The sequence below is a fragment of the Protopterus annectens genome, chromosome 13.part0 (assembly GCF_019279795.1).
Source record: "Protopterus annectens isolate FY-2018-M chromosome 13.part0, PAN1.0, whole genome shotgun sequence".
Classification (NCBI taxonomy): domain Eukaryota; kingdom Metazoa; phylum Chordata; order Ceratodontiformes; family Protopteridae; genus Protopterus; species Protopterus annectens.
Genome location: NC_056747.1, coordinates 871656026 through 871676600, shown reverse-complemented (window position 1 = coordinate 871676600; position 20575 = coordinate 871656026). Strand labels below are relative to the sequence as shown.

The 20575-nt window shown below is 42.2% G+C and overlaps 1 protein-coding gene across 1 annotated transcript in view; it reads left to right on the top strand.

The window, feature by feature from the left end:
* HEATR6 (HEAT repeat containing 6) overlaps positions 1-20575 on the top strand; it is a gene marked incomplete in the record, with an annotated part of 1433578 nt that overhangs the window by 107975 nt on the left and 1305028 nt on the right. The window contains 2 exon segments of the mRNA XM_044054904.1: positions 7827-7942; positions 14275-14389. Of these exon segments, the coding sequence (XP_043910839.1) occupies positions 7827-7942; positions 14275-14389 (231 nt within the window).

Sequence of the window (20575 nt, the reverse complement as noted above, 5' to 3'; positions counted from 1 at the left end):
GACTCATCAGTCGGTGCCTGCCCCGGTCCATCAACTCTTTCCTCCTTCGACTCTCTTGAGTTCGGAGCCGGGTCATGTCGGAACCGAGACTGTGGTCACCCCGGGACCGAGTCAATTGTCTTCGGCTCCCTCGTCGGCTCCGTTTCCTTCCATGGAGGAATCTCGGCGCCGGACTTCCCTCGTCGGCTCGGGGGTGAGTGGCATCGGACCCTTGTCCGACCCCCCTCTCCCTCTCGGTGCTTCGGCTCTGGTGAGTTCGGCTCCGACATCGGCCTCGGAGCCATCACTGTCGGTGCCGAGGGGTCCTTAGCTCCTCGGAGCGGGGACCTCTGGCTCTGCCTGACAGGGGTGCTTCGAGGTCATGCGGAGTGTGTTAGAGCCTGGCTCTACTCCACAGTCGGCTCCGTCAGCCCCTCCCTCTATGCTGCCTCAGGGTAAGTCGACTCACTCCCTCATCCCGGAACGCAGAGAGCCAACTCCTCAGGAGCTCCCTTTGGGATTTCATCCTCTTCGAGGCCTCTCCTGATTTGGCAGAAGAGCCCCTCGGAAGAGGAAGTGCAAGAGGAAGCACATTGACTCACCTGAGTCTATCACGCCGGACACAGATCTGGATGATTCTGAGGGTTCCCCGTTCCCCTTCTGAAGATGTCTCATTTGCAGACATCCTGGAGATCCTTAAACAGAGGGAAATTGGCCAGCCCTCAACCCTTCGGAGGATCGAATCTGTGTATCTTGAGGCGTTTGGCTCTCGTCCTTCCACCTCCTGGGTGTCCCCCTTGACCCCCTCATGCAGGTGGTTGCTAAAAGGCATGGACGGCTCCTGATTCAGTGGACCCTACTCCCAGGAGACCCTCCAAATTCATCACAGCTCCATCAGACAAGGAATTTTTATCAAAAGGAGTCTCTGTGGATGCTATGGTGGTAGCTGCCGCCACAAAGAAGGAACTGGCTGATCCTTCAGTGCCTGTCCATCCACCTAACAAGGAATCTAGGTCCATGGATAGGTGCGGAAGCGGATGTTCTCCTCAGCGACATTTACTATGCGTTAAGCTGAATTACCTGTGCCATTTCACTCGTCTTCAAAGGGACTTGATCAAAGAAGCGAGTGAAATGCTGAAGGACCCTACAGCTACGGGTTTCCAAGAGAAAATGAACATGCAGCTAGCTATCCTTAATTCTATTTCCAACTCCTCCATGCGCCTCCTCTCTTATGCGGCCGATGGAGCGAGCAGAGCCGCAGGAACAGGGGTAGCCTTACGTAGGCACGCCTGGATGCGGCTATGCAATTTTGCGGAACCTTTCAAGACGTCTTTCACGAACTCCCTTTGATGGATCATCTCTGTTTGGTCCACAAGGGAAAGACACCCTGACTAGGTGCGAGACTGATGGCAAGACCCTTTCTGGCGCCGGACTCCGCTTTTCTACTCCTTCTAGGCCTTACCCCAAAGGCCAGAAGGGGAAAGATGTGGTTCCGTAAACAATCTCAAGGGACTTCGCCTGACGACAGAGTCGGTTCCCGCCAGAGGCAGAGGGGGAACAACAATGGTAGACGCCGCCCTAGAGGCAGAGGGGTCCGCAGAACCAGGGCAATCGAGAAGTCCTCCGATAAGCCCTTTCAGCATCCCTGAGGTGTTGCCCGACTGCCCATCTTCGGAGGCAGTCGGGGAAGATTGTCACTGTACCCAGAAGCCTGGCTATCCTTGACACAAGACAAATGGGTACAGTCCATCATTTCGAAGGTTATTCTATTCCCTTTCTTCGTTTTCCAAATCAGTCAAAAATCCCTTCCAGATGTTCCACCGCTCAAAGGGATATAGCAGCTTTGGAAATTTCAAAACTGCTTACAAAAGAGCTATTCAGCCAGTGCCAGCAGACCAACTAGGATCCGGAATCTACTCAAGGTTCTTTTAGTTCCAAAGAAAACAGGGGACTGGAGACCAATTTTGGATCTCAGTATCTTGAACAGATCGGTCAAGAAAACAAGATTTCGGATGGTCACGCTGCAATCCATTCTTCCCCTATTGGGAAAAGGAAACTGGATGTGCTCTATAGACCTTCAGGACGCGTACTATCACATAAAAATGAACAGGCGCTCCAGAAGATTCCTCTGCTTCAGGCTGGGAACCAGTCATTTTCAATTCAGGGCCCTGCCCTTTGGTCTCACCACTGCCCCGGTGTTTACCAAATGCATGGCAGTGGTAGCTTCTCACCTGAGACGACAAGGATTCCAGGTGTTTCCATATTTGGACGACTGGCTCCTCACAGCTCCCACCAAGCATCTCCTTCTGATGGCCAGAGATTACACTTTTCGCCTGTCAAAACTGGGTATCTCAATAAATTGCGAAAAGTCTGTGTTGTCGCCTTGTCGTACTATTACCTACATAGGCGCAAATTTAGATACTGTAAACATGTCTGCAACACTAACGAACCAAAGGATATCAGACATTCAAAATTGGTATCACTACTTCTCAACAACAACAGAGCCAAAGCCAGGTTAGTTCTAAAGGTGTTGGGAATCATGGCAGCGCCATACCTCTCCTTCCATTGGCCAGATACCACATGCGGATCCTTCAGTGGATGCTTTTTCTCAATGGTCATACCAGGAACTTCCAATGTCTCACACCATTATGATAACGCAAGCATGCAAAAGCATCTCATGTGGTGGATGTCTTCCCCCCAGCTCCTGTTGGGGAGACCATTTGTTCCACCTCCTCCGGTTGCTACTCTGACAACGGATGCCTCCCTGATCGGGTGGGGGGGCATTATCAGGGCAGGACAGTCCAGGGCACATGGCAACCAAACGAATGCCACTTGCACATAAATGTTCTGGAGATGAGAGCAGTGCTTTTAGCGTTGCAAGCCCTTCAAGACTCTCTTCCCTTGGGAACGATTGCGATCCAGACAGACAATATGTCTGTAGTGTGGTACATCAACAAACAAGGCGGAACCAGATCATACCCCCTGTGTCGAGAAGCACTCAGACTGTGGCACTGGGCGATTTCTTCTCAGCGTTTTCTGATAGCAACGCACATCCCCGGGAAGTCCAATCACATTGCGGACAAGTTGAGCAGAGCTATTCTCATGCCTCACGAGTGGTCTCTGAAAGACTCTGTAGTGAGAGAGATTTTTCTCAAGTGGGGTCAGCCTTGCTGCGATCTTTTTGCTACTCCCCAAAACAGCAAGTGCAGAGAATACTTCACTCTATTCCCTTTACCAGGCCAACCCAGCAGGGACGCGCTAGTCCAAGTTTGGCCCCGGGGACTTCTGTATGCATTTCCTCCTTTCCCACTGATCTCTCAAGTAATACAGAAAGCTATCGCTCAGAAGGCCTCATTGCTCCTTACTGGCCTCGGCAAGTGTGGTTCCCCTTTCTGCATCGATTTCTTTTGGAGCGACCGTGGAATCTGGACCTAGTTCCAGATCTTTTGATCCATCAGTCGGGTCAGTTTCATCGCTCCCTCCCCTCTCTGAACCTCACTGCTTGGTTCCTCCACTTCCAACCGTAGCCAGGCTTCCTCAATTATCTCACTCTGTTAGAGATATTTTGATAGCTTCCCATAAATCTTCCACTCGAAAGATTTATTTGAGTAAGTGGAAACGCTTTTCATATTGGGCACAAGGAAAGGACATAGATCCTTTCACCGCTTCCATCCAACTAGTCCTTGATTTTCTTGCTGAACTCTTCCAGGCAGGTTCATCTCCATCTACTCTTAAGGTTCAATTGGCAGCTATTTCTAATTTCCATGTGGGTATTTCTGAATCTGCCCTAATGTCCCACAAACTCTGCAAAGCCTTTTTGAAAGGAGTTTTTCTTCTCAGACCTCCTGTAAGAAACCCTCCTTCTCCTTGGGACCTAAATTTAGTTCTTGCTTCTTTGATTCTTTCACCTTTCGAACCTGCAGCTTCATGTTCCTTAAAGTTATTATCATGGAAAACTCTCTTTCTGGTGGCTATCACATCAGCTAGAAGAATTTCAGAACTTCAAGCACTCAGTTGTCGTTCTCCTTACCTTGTGTTCCATAAGGACAGAGTTTCCTTACGAACTAACCCGTCCTTTTTGCCTAAGGTTGTTTCAGCATCAAATCTAAACCAATGCATTGACCTCCCTGTCTTTTTCCCGGAGTATTCAAATAGGTCTGAACAAAAATTACACTGTCTGGATGTTCATCGTCAATTAAGGTACTACTTGGACAGGACGAAACAATTCAGAAAATCTGATCAGCTGTTTGTCTCCTATGCGAAAAGCAGAAAGGGACTTCCAGTTTCAAAGGTATCTTTATCCAGATGGCTAACATCTCTGATTACCCTTGTTTATGAGATTAGACACCAAAACTGCCTAATAAGCCTAAAGCCCATTCCACCAGAGCTTTGGCTACTTCTCTAGCCTTCCAAGACAGACTGCCTATTGACACCATTTGTGCAGCGGCTACTTGGGCTACTCCTCACACTTTTGTTTCCCATTATAAGTTGGATTTAGCTTCTAGGCATAGAGCTAATTTTGGTTCCACTGTTCTCAGGAGTCTGTTCCGTTAGGCCACCCGGGACAAGGTGCTAGGGACGTGGTCCCATCCAGCAAGAATGAAGGCGAGATAGACAACTTAACATATAGAAGTTATGTTCTTACCATAACGTTCCATGTTAGTTGTCTTCTTCTCGCCTTCTTCTTGCGTCCCACCCTCCTTCCCCCTGGCCTGGACAGACCTAGAGGAGTTGTGATCGTGACCTCTCTTTCTTAGCTATATGCTATTATGCATATTTCTTGTTTCAGGATGTAGGTCACCCTTCTTCTTCCTGTTGTTAGAGGTGGATTCTGTTTTTTTACAGTTATACTGTTTCTGTTATAAGCTGGGGTTAGCTTACAAACGAGATCTGAGGTAACTATCGCCTAGCATTGTGGGATATAAGGGGAGCCTCGAGCCGGTGGAACCAACTCTCGAGCTTTAGAGTGGCCGAGTCGGAGCCGAGGTCGGCTCCGAACCCATCCAGCAAGAAGAAGGCGAGAAGAAGACAACTAACATGGAACGTTATGGTAAGAACATAACTTCTATTTTTTGATTATTCTATATTGCATGATTACATAAGTTTATGTTTTGCCTTCCTTCTGGGGGCACCTGACATCTGGGGCAAGAAAAACTGAAGAAGATGGCGTCGGCTGCCTCTCTTATACCCCTGCCACACTGACGTCAGGGAAGAAGCGACGACCACCAACGCCGGACCTAGACTTTGGAATTCGGCCGACCGAGGACCCGCCTGATGGCAGGATAACCCATCTGTAATGACTGCAAATGTATGAGCACTCGAACATCTACATTTATGGTAGGTACAAAACTGTACTTTTTTCGAACAGACTAGGTTTACTGGTGAGAGGATCAGCCAGAAGAAAGGCCTTGTCAGTCTGCTCCTATATCTCTGCTATAAATCCACTGTGATGTTTTGGGTAGCATCCCTTTGAGTGGCTCACAGTTTGATGGCACCGCACATATATAGCTTACGTGGATCACCTTTCTTTGTTTATAGTCTCAGCAGGTCAGCCATGTCTTTTACTCCCAAAGAACATGGCTTTGTTTGTGCTGGCATTGGGATGAAGACATTTTGGAACAGTTTAACTTCCCTCTTTAGGAAGTCATGGCAGAGGTTGGATTGAGCCTGGGTTTTATATGTACAAGGGAACTGAGTTGGGAGACTAATTGCATTTAACGGAAGGAGATGTATGTGGCATACTACAGCCAGGAATGGCCTTATATCTATTCAAAGAATCAACCAACTTGTGGCGCCACTGAACTTGTTTACACCGAGCTTCCCTAATGGCTGTGCTTGAATTCCATAAAATGATTTAGGCAATGCTGAGGTGCAAGATGGGCAGCTGTGTAGCTTATTGATGCATTTAATGATTTCCAGCACACACTGTGGTTTTGTGCATAGAAGCCGCGGTGGTGCAGTGGTAGCATTGTCTCCTCACATCAAGAGGGTCTCCCGTTCGATTCTCTGCTGGAGCGCCTTCTGTGTGGAGTCTGCATTGTCCCTCCCACGGTCGAGTGGCATTCAAAAGACATGCGTGAATGGTAGTGCCTTCGTTGAAGGTTGGGCATCGGATTGGCACCTCGGCACTGTAAAAATCTACTGCCAATTATTAGTGGACCGGAGTTCCGCTGTGGCGACCCCTAATCAGGAAAAGCCGAAAGAAGAAGAAGAAGAACAACTGTGGTTTTGTGCATAGAGATCTTCTGATGTGCTGCAGGTGCCTTGTAATGCTACATTGCTTATAGAAATGAACTGGACAGTGGTTGCTTTATTTTGATATGCTACAGCTTACCTAGTTGTATGCTGAACTGTTCTTATGTCCATTCTTCCAGCTTTACATCACAGCAGTGTCTGGTTCACTGAGGGTTGAGAGAAAGAGAATTAGCCAGCAAACTATAGCACTCAACTATTCATGAGGAGCCATTTGGAGCCCTCTGTCTGTAACAGTAATTGCACTTGAGCAGAGTCCAGTGATGGATTTGTGAATCCTACTGTCTGTTTTCATATTGATCTCTGATGGAATTTATTCAGGTTGCCCATACAAGGTTAAAAAATAAGGTGAAAAAAGGAGCAGCTGATCCTTAAAAGATATCATATTGGGTTGTAATGGGATCTGAAAGTAGTACAAGAGAAAAGAAATAGGATGTTTAATCAAATGTTATGGGTTAAAAATTCACGTCCGTGTTTGGATAGTCAGTAAGTCTTTTAAAAATGTTACTAGTAAGGGATTTGTTTAACATATTTAATACACTACTCATTAACAAAGCAGAGCTGAATAATTTTCATTGGTAGAATGGCTTGCAAATAAAGCAAGCTGTGCATAGATGGATAAGGGTATGTTGAAATTGTAATAACATGTCAGTAATATACTGATCACTACATCTTAAAATAATCTATGGTGCTTTGTTTTGCTTTATGGTTAAGTCATGTTTTAATTGGATCAAAAAGACTGTCTTTGCACATCCTTTGTGAAATATTAATAAGCATTGTTCTTAGTAACCATCATATTCCGAGTAATGTGTTCAGTTAATTTCCTGTTACTGCTTTTAAGATCATAGTTATGAAAGTTATCTCCCTTAACAGCTGGAACCAGAGCAGTGGAGAACTGTTGGGTGCTGATGTGGCTTTTGGATTATTTTTTCCTGCAATCCATTTCAGCAGTACATGTAGTCGAATAAGTGTATAGTGTTGATTAACTAAGCCCGTGTGGGACCATTTAAATCTAGTGCAGCTCTGTTGATGACTGCAGGAAAACACTGGAACACAGAATTCATAGAATGCTTTTTGATGGACCTCCACAGGTTTGGGTCTATATTAGATAGTCGAGGTTCCCTAACTCCAAACACCTGATGGTCGAACCATTGATTTCGAAGTTACAGAACTTCGACTATGCAAAAAAAAAATACAAAACGTAAAAATCAATAACTTGTAAGCAGGGGGCAAGCCCCCCTGTACCCCCACACCCCCGCTACGTAAATATACCAACTCCGAGATCACACCACATTGAAGTGAATGGAAAGCTCCGCTTACGGAGATTTCCATTCAAACGTTCGAACTTTTACAAATTCGAACGTATGGTCTCGACCATATGTGGTTCGAACTTGTAAAAGTTCGACTACGTGAATGGAACCCCACAGATTTTACAGTACAGCTTAACTGGTACAGTTTGGGATCTGATGGTGGAAAGGACACCCATGTTCCAGCTTCCCTTTTATTTTTGTAGTAATGGTGTTCTCCTTTTAGATATTTGCATCCATATAATATTTCTGCTATATGTATTTAACTGTTTTGCCTTTTTTTTTCAGTATCTCCCAGAATTGCTGGGCAAAGATGGACTTTTGCTGCGTTTCACTGATCCAGCCAATTCAGATATTGAAAACCGAAGAGCTGCTTTACACTGTATGACAAACCTCTGCTACAGGTAGGTATTATATGCATAGTAAGGGAAGATTCTGTAAAATGTAATATTGTGAGAACTAACTATATTTTAGCATAGCATAAATGAAAATTCCAGTGCTTGTATAGTAATTTGAGCTATAAGAACAACATTTCATGTAATGTGCTTTATTAGGGTACAGTTGATGTTGAGGTTTACATGTTTCTTCACATTTTTTGAGCATAGCATTAAGCATATTTGTATTAAATATATTTTACTTGTTGCAGTTGTATTGTAAAACATGGGATGTTTACTTTAGCAGAGCTCATTCTAGGAAGTTCTCTAAACCTGAACTGTAATTAGCTTGTTAAATCGATCCATTACGAACTAGGTGATTTAGCCAAGTCTGTCTTTTTCTGATGCTTTTCCTGTGTGGGAATATCCATGCAATGACAAAATAGTTTCCATAGCATCCAAAAAGTTGGGACATCGGTTAAGCAGAGGATTTTGTTCAGAAAAGTGTAGTAGTTTAATGTAATGCTTTTTTCCAGTAATATCAAGAGTTAATATTTTTGCAAGAGTAGAGTTCATTGAGTTGAGAATGATTTTAGAGATGACTGTATAATGCAAAAAATTTGGTAACACCAGTTTGGTGCATCTTACTGTGACGATGGGAGGTACTGTCTGCCATGCCAGGAAAAATAGGGCAGTGGATTTGTAACATATGCCAGCACAGTTAACTGGAATTTTTAGAATAATTTATTTATTTATTATTTATTGACATTTGTTATCCGGGAAAGTCCACTGGGTCAGAAACCCATTTTCAGTGGAGGCCAGGGGAGAAAAACTCCACAGTACACTTCAAATATGTTTATACAATAAATGTATACAATAAAAAAATAAACAATGTAAAAGCAGGCAACAATGATTAGAACATAAATTTAACAAATATTTCTAATACAGCAAGTATGTGAGGCAAATATAGAACAAGTTAATCATTTCATAAGGGTTTATACAGAAAATGTTATACCTGAAGAAACAGTGTGGACATTTGTTGTATCTTGCACATGTTAGAAGTTAGTAAGTAGATATTTTAGGGTGGTTTGTTTGTATGGCAGGTACACAATGTATTATCTAGGTAGTGAGATTTTACGGCAGTTTTAAAGGTTTTAGCGTGGTCAATTTGGGTTATGTGAGATGGGAGGTTGTTCCATAATTTTGCAATGCTATGGGGATACAGACATTTTCCTGCCCTTTTGTGTTTAGTTAAAGTTAGTAGGTACTTGTCAGAGGAACTTACAGTTCTGGTAGGAATATTTGTAGGATTGGGTTGAGTGCAGGGCAGTCACTGGGTTTGTACATTAACTTGTATGCTATTGTGAGTTGGGTATACTGGAGGTGGTGAGAAAATTCTGGTCAATTAAGGAGAGCGATAAGATGTTCCAGAGGCAAATTTGGCAATTTTATAGTAGAATGATTGTAGTTTATTTGTAAGGGTCGTGTGTAGGTTGGTAAAGATGGCACTACCATATAGAACAGAGGGGATGAGTAATGTGCTGGCTAGTTTAGTTTTGGTGTTGTCCAGGTAGAGTTTGTGGTGATAACGTTTGCCTAATTTAAAATGTGCTTTTTTTATAGAATTGAGTTCATAACTGAGTTTGTTGTCTATTGTTATTCCTAGCAATTTGGCAGTTTTCACTATTTCTATTTCAGTACCATCTTTAGCAAAGATTTTAAAGTAAATATCTGGAGTTTTTGTAGAGAAAAGTAATAGTTTTGTTTATTTTGGGGTTTAGCATTAGTTGAGAATTGATGAGCCATGATTCGACAGAAGTGATAGCTTTTTGTGTGTTTGTGAGGAGATCTGTAAGATTGTTGGAGGTGGATACTAGTGTCAAATCATCAGCATATTGGATAAGGTTTTGGATGGGGGGGGTTTGTGTAAATCGTTTATAAAAATATTAAGCAGTAGTGGTCCTAGAATGGATCCTTGTGAGACCCCTATGTTCTTTTGGTAATCAGATTGTGAATTTTGCCACCTTACCGATTGTTCTTTATCGTGTAGGCAAGAGGTAAACCACTTAAGGGATCATCTTAAGTTTGATAGTCGATGTAGCAGCTTAGTATGTGACACTGTGTCAAAAGCCTTAGATAGGTCCAGTAGTATAACTGAGGTAGGATGACCGGCATCTATGGCTTTATCAGTGTCTGAAAAAGAGAGTAGGGAAGTGATTGTGCTGTGGCCTGGGCAGAAACGATGTTGTGTTGGAGATAGAAGAGCATTTTCAGATAGATGTTTCAATAGTTGTGTGTGGACACATTTTTCTATTATTTCTGATAGAGGAGAGAGTATAGAGATAGCACGGTAGTTGGAGAGGTCATACAAGCTTCCACCTTTATGGAGTGGAGAAATGATGGATTTTTTCCATAAAAGGGTAACATAGGATTCTTTAATGGACCGATTTATAAGAATGGTAACTGGATAAGCAGTTACACTAGCTGCTAACTGCAGATATTCTGGGGGAAGGTTGTCTGCAGAAAGTGAGCAAGGTTTTAGTTTGTTTGAGTTTTAAGATTACGTGGTGGGTACAATAAAAGTAAAAAACAGTCCCAACAGCAGCCAGGTACCTCAGTAACAAATACAATCTCAGTCCAAACGAAAAAACAAAGCTGAGGGATGGCTCAAGTCTCTCCAAGTAATTTTATTACAAAAACACAAGCGCTTTCACCAACAGGCTTCTTCAGGTGTATAAAACAAAGTACAGACACACCTGCTTTTATACCAGCAATCATTGCATCACATGGTTTAATATTAATTCTCTTAAAGGAATAAAGCAGCAGTAGGTGGGTACAAGTTGAACTGAAAAGTACTGGGCTGAAGGAGTAATAGTATGATTACTTTTGGGGTGGGTGTTATTAGGTGGTAGAGGGTTGGTAGTACTTTGGTGATTAGAGCTTATGTCAGGTGGAGAGTGTTTAAGTAGATTTTGAATGGTGGAGATGAAGTGGGTGTTAAAGTCATGGGCGATTTGTTGTGGAGTTTTTTCTGGTGCAGGGGAAGGATTTTGTAAGGTGCCTGGGTTGAGTAGCGTGGAGACCGACTTCCAAAACATTTTAGGATTATTGTTTGAGGTTGATAGTTTAGAGGAAAATAAGTCTTTTTTTGTCCTGTATCACTAACTTTTTTTGCTTTATTACGAAGTTGTTTGTAATTGAGTTAATTCTGTTTAGTTCTTTTAGCCATATTTTCCAAAGCTTGTTTCTAAGTATGAGAGTTTTAGTTTGTTTTGGTAACCAGGGGGCATGATTGATATTAGTCCATTTAGTGAGTATGGAGGTAAGCTGTTGAGAACATCTAAGAAAAGTTTGTTGAAAAAAATTACACCCTCGTCTAGGGGGAGTGTTTTTAATGGGTTCCAGTTCTGAGCTTTTAAAGTGGTTAAGAATTGGTTTTCGTTAAAGTGGGCAAGATTTCTAGAGGTTCTATAAGTATGCATCTTGGTAGTTTGGGGATGAGTCCTATGGAGATAGGCCGGGAGGTGATCACTTAGAGTAGTTGGTAGGGTGACTGAGTTGGCATAGTTTTGACGGTGGGATACTAGTATTCTGTCTAGGGTTGCTTCAGATTCTGTTGCTAGTCCATGCGTAGGTGTGTAGAGGAGTTGTGTGAAACTATGTAGGTTTAAACTATTTTTTGGGGAGAGGGAGGCTAAATTTATCCAATTTACATTAGTGTCTCCAAGATTTACAGTTTCATGAGATATATTCAAATATATCCAAGATAGGAAGTCTTCGAGTATGTGGGTGTTTCGGCCTGGTGGAATATAAACTGCAGTGATGCATGTGTGTTTATTTAACTGTAGGGATATAAGTAGGAGCTCTAGGTTCCTGAAAGTTGGGAGTAGGTTTTGGGTGGATTGTTATTTGTAGTGAGTTTTGATAGATTAATGCTACACCCAAACCCTTTTTATGGAGTCTTTCGGAAAGATTAATAATATATCCAGGAGGGACAATTTCACTGTCAATAATATGTGGCTTTAGCCAAGTCTTAGTTACTGCCACAATGTTAGGGGTGTGGATGGTTAGCCAGGTATGAAATTTAGTTAATTTGTTGCAAATACTGCGAGTGTTAATTGTCATTAGATGAAGTGTTTTATCGGTTGGGTTAGTGGTGCATGGGGGGGGGGGGGTTGGACCTGGATTTGGGTGGATATCACCACTTAATGTTAAGAGTGTGTCTGGTGATAAAGTGAGTTTGTTGTTTATGGGGGATGGTTTTATGGGGATGTAATAGGTGTATTTTTGGTCTGGAGGTATGAGGTATTAGTTTTATTTTGGTTGAAGTTATGATATGAGATACAAGTAGAGAGGGAGAGATGTCAGAGTAACTTAGCTTATTTAGGTTCAAAGGAAGGGTTTGTGTGCAGGAGGTATATGGTGTGAGAGGTGTAGGGTAGCATGTATGGAGGTGGTTTGTGTCAGTAGGTGAAGGTAATGGTGAGGGCTTAAGTTGAAAGCAAGCATGATAAGTAATGTGCCTTGTAGATAGTAGGGGCCATGTGAGAGTGCATGTTTGTGTGGAAGAAAGTGGGTGGGTCTTTTTGAAGTGGTGTAAGTGGAAGGAGTTTATTGGTTAATGATGGAGGGGAGGGGCTAAGTAAAGCATAAATATAATTGATGTGGGGGTGGGAATGGGGGTGTGTAGGGTAGGAGAGTGTAGTGAGCCTGGAGCAAAGCAGAGGGCAAACTGATTTGAGCATATGCTTGTACTGAAAATGTATTTCTGAGGTTTGCTTGTGTTAAAATGTATTAACAGTGCATCCTGCTGGAAGGAAATAAATGTACATGTATTATTGTAACTGAATTAAATGTATACATTATAACAGCATATACAGGAAATGAAGAGGTTAATCTTAATCCATCTGACTTTGCAAAATATTACTTTACGTGTTAAGCCTTAAAGATGTTATCCCCAAGTTCTAAATGGAACCAGAGATGCAATGTGTGTGCTAGAGAATAGTTGGTAGGTCCTGTAGGAAGAGTGAAATGGTTTTATGACTTCTAGGAGATCTGAGCAAAGCTCTGTCTGTGTGTATGAGAACACACAGGTGCTAAAATCCTGTCAGTTTGTAGCATTTGTGATAGCATGGGAAACAGAGTCAGATGACCAGATGTGTGTGATGTCATTCTGTAAGCCAAAAATGATATTTAGATATTGGTAGGAGTTTGCTCTCAGCATTCTGCATTCTGCCTTGGGTCTGAGAACAGGGACCACTCACCCACATCATCATGCCTTGCTGTAGTAAGTAACTTAACTAGGAGACTGTAATTCCTTTAGATTAGTCAAGAAAATGTAGTGAAATTAGAAGTACTGTTTTTCTATAACTGTGTGAAGCTTTCCACCAGTGTTATTTTTAATAATCCATGTGAATGAAACTCTGGTGTTACTGTAAACCGATATTTAGTATTTTCTTGTTCTTTTATTATTTATTATTAAATATATTAAAACTTTTCTTTGTCACTGTTCCTTTTTAGAAAATATGTAAGCTTTGAGAGTATTTGCATATATTTATTTGGTGATAACTCTGGCCACTCCTGGAAGCCTGGCCGTTTGGTCAACATTACCATTTGTATTAATATTAACTTCACTCAGTAAAACGGGATACAATTTTAAGAGCCTTATATTAAGTGACTGGTGGTAATGATAACTATCTTATAGTTTGGGCAAATGGGGGCACAGATTGTAATCTGTGCCAACCTTTCCCAGGTGTGTGTGTGTGTGTGTGTGTTTGTGTGTCAGCTGCTTGGAGCAGGGACACAAAGCACTGGTTTCACAGTGAGGGTATGGGAGGACTTAACTTGGAACCCCAGCTAAGAATTCAACTCTGAGCTGTGCCAGTGGGGAGTCTTATTGGGGGTCTGGACAGATACAGAGAAGAATCAGCCCCAGGACTGAACGTGTTCACTGGATGCTCTTAAGGGAAATTGTGCTTGATGCGGAGAAGTCTACATCTGGAAATACTGAGTGTATTGCTTTGTATTCGAAGTAAACATCCCTCTCCAGTGTCAGTGGTGAGGATTCGGGCTCCTTGATTACTGGCCCAGCATGGGGACTTCACACTTACCTTGAAGGACAAGTTGTACACACTTTTCCCCACAGTATGACTGTTCCATTTACAATTAATGGGTACAGTGCAGATGTTTGTGATCCTGGCTGAGAAGCAGACTTGGAAATGAGAAAACTAGAAGCATCAGTGATATCTTGAAGAAATTTGTGTCATCTTAACTTTGCCGGAGTACTGATATATTATAGCTTATATGTATGCTATTGTTTCTAAACTGAGATTAAAGCTGTTATTTATTTTCTTGTATCACAGTGTACCTGGGCAGCAGTATTTGGATGAGCCATATCGATCTGTTTGCTTCAGAACTTTTCTTGAGGTCTTGCAGTCTACAAAACCCACAGAAGTGGATGACCTCATCTTCTGCAGTGTAAGCAAACTTTATACTTGTGTAGTTTTTTAATTCTGGAGTGTCATTTAAACCCCATTCCCTAGATTCCTCTAGCTGTGTTATTGGAAGGGAACAGGGCCTGATTATACTGTTTCTGTTGTATTTATCAGCATCTTTACAAGACAAGAGTTCCTGGTTGCTACCTGTTTTGTACATGTCAGAAAGTGGTGCTGTAGGGTACAAGCATTTTTTTGCTATTTGATTATATTTGGCTTTTGGACTAAATTTTGTCAGGAGTTATCTTTCAGTGGGTAGTGTACATATTCCTATTCTGAGGCTCAAAATGTTTGTGTAGATTAAATGGCACTTCCAGATCCATATAATTTTGCACTACTTGCATTCAGTAATTCATTGTAGTGGTCATACTGTTATATTATTTCGGATAAAAAGCCAATGTTTGGCAACTTCTAGAACTTGGTTACAAATATTAGGAATGTTGGGCAAGTGAAACCTTAACAGGTTACTTGGAATTCTCCTCTTTCCATTCATGCACCCTGCATTCCACTCTCACTAATTCTTTGTGGTGGTAGAATTCGGTTAGAAGAAAATGACCCCTAAACTACTTTTTGGAATGCACTATCCACCTAGTGAATGACAGTAAAAATCCCAACCTCAAGTGTATTTGGGAACCAGCAAATACAGTTCAAAAGTATACTCCGTTTGGAGGAAATTAATACTGTGAAATCACTCAGCTGAGAATAGTTTGTAAAAGTAATTCAGTACCTTTTTTCAAAACAATTTCCACAGGCTTGTTTACTCCTCATATGTGAAAAGCTTTATTCCAACAGAGAAAACACCCAAGCTGGCATAAAATTGGCGTTTTCACTCAAAATACATGGGCTTCCTGAGATCTACAGCAAGCTACTTTTTGAGTTATTTTGCATTGCCGCTAAAAGTCTCCTTGCTGTTGTGTGCATTTTGTATTTACCTTTTTCTTACTTCAGTTTGCAAAATAGGATTACTGTTTTATTAAAATTTCCTGTCAGAATGTGTTTTTTTCTTGTTTTCTGCACTATTGGGCCTTAACACACTTATCTCATAACATTCCACCCTTTTGTTTAAGAACTTTGCTTGTGATAGGGCTGCTCTTTCCACAGACAGACAGACACACTTTTCTTTTTTGAATAAGTGAAGCATGCAGGATCTTCAAGGTCTCTGCTTATGCAGAATTTAATCAAGTGAAGTGACGGAGACATTGTAAAAAATGTAAGTCTCGTTTACTGTATCTCTGTGGGTGTTCAGTTGTTGCATGTGTCTGGACAGATGCATGCCAAAGGGGTATGATATTCAATGATTGGCCTAATGAGGGCTGAGTAAAGGGGGACAATGACAGTGCTAGAATAGATAACATAGGCAACACTTAAAAAGATTTAAACCTCAGTACTGCCTCTAGCCCCATCAAAGGGGGCTAAAGCACAATTATCTGTAACCTTGATTAGCGTATCAACAAAAAATATTTATAAAAGCAGAATATGTAGGCCAAAGATCTGATTATAATTTGTCAATGTCTATGCAGAAGAAAATATCTTGAATTTATACAGCCAATGTATAGTTCATAGATTAGTACTAGGCTAAATGCCTGTGTGAGCCATTTTTAAGCCTAGCTATTTTTCCCATGTGAGAATCAAAGCCCAGCACCTTTTGTCTGTAAGGCAAACATCTTAACCATTATGCCAACCTCCCGACCAAAATGCTGTTTTACCACCATGCATTTCACTGCCAAGTCTTGAACCCTGGACCCTGTGCACTACAGTCAGAGCAACATACCACTATGCCAAATCAGCTGTTCATCAAATAGGTGGTATATTAAGAAATAGCTTCTAGGAAATTATATGGATAGAAACAGCATCTGGGGAGTACAGTTTGAACCAGATAATTGTCATGTATGGAATGTTGAAAATGTAAACTCAAGGTTGACGAACTAAGAGATATAAGGTATCCATTTCCCTTTGGCTAGTAACTAAAATAAATCCCACAACTGACTAACTCAAATGGAAATCAGGCATTTCTTTCATCCAGTGGAATTCATCTGCTCTCTCCAGTCAGGAAACTCATTTTTTCAAGATAATGAATACCCCTTCCCTTCTCATTGTTGTAAAACTGTATGTACTTGAACTACTCACAAATGATTGTTAACATGGATTGTACTGGATGTAATGAAGTTGATTGTTGAAAGCACTTATCCAAGTAAAGCTCCTTTGAGAAACACTAATAGAGAAGAAGCATTCCTTGAAACTCATTTTTTTTTATAACTTGATAGTTTGCTTACCAAGTGATGTAATATCATATCTGCATATCATATACACTCTTAAGTTAATCCCTTTTGATTTCTGTTTTTTTTCCATCCTGGCTGCAGCCTGTTGACACCATCAGGTAACTTAGTGTAAATAGGGTGACCACAACTGTTTATGACCTGTAGCCATATTTGGGTTGACAGGATTTGAGTGGCAGACTCCACAGAGACAGGGTTTCTTGGAGACGTAATCATACTTTTATGCTTAAAGTGGTGTCCTGCTTTGCATTAAGCAAAACTGTCCATCTCCTCATTTTCTTTCCTGAACCTAAAGAATGGCCATCCAAGGTATGCATTATCCTCAGATAACTCGGATGCTATCTTGACAGAACTAAATCTTTCAGATCAGTTGTTCATTTCTTGTGAAGGTAAGAAGGGACAACTTATGTCAAAACAGACTATTTACAAATGGTCGTCTTAGGCTGTTTTCTTTTGTTGTTTTCACCACAACAGAATTATTCCAGGCAGGGTTAAGGCCCCACTCTACCAGGGCCTTGGCTTCATCTATGGCTTTTTGGAATGGAGTAGATTCTAGAAGTATTCTAAAAGCAACAACATGGTCCTCTCTCGCTCTCTCTCTTTCTGTTTACACATTCACTCACACACACACACACACACACACACACACACACACACACACACACACACACACACCATTTACAAGGTATTACAAGCTTGATTGCTTCTCTCAGTCTAGATTAGTCTTTGCTAGGACAATACTCCAGGGCCTCCTTGACCCTTTCCCTTCCAACTATCAAATATAGTAAGCGAGGGTAATCTGCCCATATAGCTAAGGCTACTGCAGCAGTAATCAATATGGTGAACATAGTACAGTTGTGTAAGTATGCTTACCATAGCAGTAGATGTTTGAATGATCACTGCTGCAGTAGCTGCTCCCTCCCTCCACCTCCCTTATTTCTTGGTGTGTTTTTTAAGTAAGGGTGTTTATACTTATTTTTTTAAATTTCCTAGCATTGTCCTTTCAGAGTCAGCCTCCCTCTGTCAGTTGGCATGAAAGCCATGAAGGGCTTGGCACCCAGCCTTTCTTGTTAATTAGCTGAGCTCAAGCTTACTGACAGTTTGGGCACATGGAAGGTGCCCTGAAGCTTTGGACATTGGCCAGCTGTTATATCCTTGGCAGGAATATAACCTATATAGCTAAGGCTGCTGCAGCAGTGATTATTCAAACATCTACCATTATGATAAGTTTACCTACACAACTGTACTGTCTAAGGGCTGCGAGTGTAGAAAAAGGTGTCTTGAGGGGTCAGGATCATCTTTGGCTCCAAAGATTCCCAGATCAGAAATCAGTTTGGCATTGAATCTAATACAGTCTCCTCCACTGGTTCCACAGTTATTGGAGCGGATTGTGATTCAGGTTAAGTCACCCAAAAGGCTCAATAGTGTAACTAGCTCTGAATGGGAACTGCCAGGATGCCTTCTCGACATCCTTCCACTTCTTCGTTTCTGTCCTTCAGGGCCTACAAAAATACACATCTGAGTAGGTCTGGATTGCATTATGAGGTCCTTCTTGAAGACATAAATTGAGATAGAGCCATGGGGATGGAAAGACTCCTGAGGGTGGATAGGGTTATCCCTACATCCCCTTTACTAGCTCCTTCCCTTATGTAGGTTCTGGCATTGGTGGTTTTGGGAGATGATCCTGGACCTAAGGTTGGTTCCTTTGGTGCCAACCACTATACCTGGTGTAGCATTCGAGATGCCTGATCTGATACATTTAACTGTGAGATTCTTTGAGTTTTGGCCGTCATGTGACTGTTGACTCGACACCTTGTCCTCAGCACCTTCATCATAGCTCTTGCACGGGCCCCCTTGTCAGTGTCAGAGACGTCAGCTTTTGAGTCCTCTGCGCCGACCCTCTCCTTTAAGCTGTCCACCCTCCTCACTTTGGGAATTCCATTTTCAATGATTCCCATTTCTCCTACAGGATGACTGTTCCAGTCATGGAAGCTGTATCCTCAGATCTGGCAGTTGTTGGCACAGCTTTTTAAGTTATGTAGAGGATAGGATCATCTCCATTGAGTGTTGGCACACAAAGCTCCATGGGATTGGTTTCAGTCTGTGACACACGCTCCATTTGGCCTCAACCCCAACATGTGTACGTGGATCAGAGCCAAGGGCCAGACCTCAAAGCTACTGCTCAACAGTAGAATGAGTCCTTTTAATTGTTGGGGCATACCCCCCAATGTTCTGAGAAGGAGAATGTGTAAAAGATGACACACTGACTCTCCATAAGAATCAGTCACATCTGGCACGGACTCATAGGATAGAGAGAAGGTTTTTCCAAGTCCCCTCCTGAAAATGCCACTTTCAGCAAGCTCCTGGAACTCCTGCAGCAGTGGGAATCTTGGTCCACTTAATCCCCATCACCCAGGACAAGTAGATTCTTTTTGAGGCCTATGGCTTGACGCATGCTACTTTTGGTGTGTCCCCCCAGCAGATAAATTAATATATCATATGTGTGGCCATTTGGAGGTCATGGCAGGACCTCTACTCTTGTGAATCTGAACCATGGAATCCAACAAAATTCTTAGACCCCCCCAGGATTGACAGCATTGGGCCAAAAGTCTATTGGTTGATTCCATTATCATAGCAGCAACAAAAAAGGAGCTGAGCTACAGTGCAGCTACTGTCCATTCACCCAACAAGGAGTCCAGGGCTATGGACAGATTAGGAAAGTGGGTGTATGCTTTGGGCAACTTTTTCCATTGGGCCCTGAACTATGCCACTCACATGAGACGTTTTCAGAGGAATCTTATGCAATAAGCACTTGCCTCTTTGAGAAGGCCCCCAATATTGGACTCAAGGAAGTAGCTGGAAATATCTCTGAGCACGATAATTAATATTTCTCACATCGTCATGCAGCACATGCACAATGTTGCTAATGGAGAGTCTAGGGCAGCTACAGTGGTTGTTGCTGGGAGATGTCAGGCTTGGCTGCACGTGTGCAATTTTTGCAGATAACTGTAAGTCATGCTTTGTGAATACCCCTTTTAATGAATTTTCATTGTTTGGTCCTTCTGTGGAAAAACACTGTAGAAGTGTGAACAGGATGGCAGGAAGCTTTCTACCATTGGAATGAGATTTGAGGCCCCTCCAAGGTCTTGTAGTAGGAATCAAGCTACACTCACTACAGGAAACCGTTCCCCTACACTGCTGCTAATTACCAGCTGGCTGATGACTTGAATGCTTTTTACTGCAGGTTTGATCATCCTGAGGCTACAAATGACACTGTTACCAGCTCTGTCAATGTTCAGACTTGTATGACTCTCTTCCATACATTCTCACATTCAGCCTGCATTAATTATCTCTGTGGAGGATGTGTATCATTTTTTTTAAAAGACAGCAGATTAAGAAAGCAGCTGGTCCAGATAGGGTTTCACCCTCCTGTTTAAAAATGTGTGCTGATCAATTGGCTCCTGTTTTTACTCTGATTTTTAATAAATCATTAGAACCGTGTGAAGTTCCGTTATGTTTCAAACAAGCTGCAATCATTCCAATGCATAAAAAATCCACTATAACAGGGCTGAATGACTACAGGCCTGTTGCTTTGACATCAGTGGTCATGAAGACTTTTGAGAGGCTGGTGTTAGCTCACTTGAAGGAATATTGCAGCTCACTCATTGGACCCCCTTCAATTTGCTTATCAAGAGAACCAGTCAGTGGATGATGCAGTTAATATGGGCCTACACTATATCTTGCAACATCTTGACAACCCAGGGACATATACAAGGATTCTGTTTGTGGACTTCAGCTCTGCATTTAATACACTAATTCCAGAACTTCTTCACTTGAAACTCTCCCAGTTTTCCATTCTTGCTTCCACCTGTCAATGGATCACCAGTTTTCTG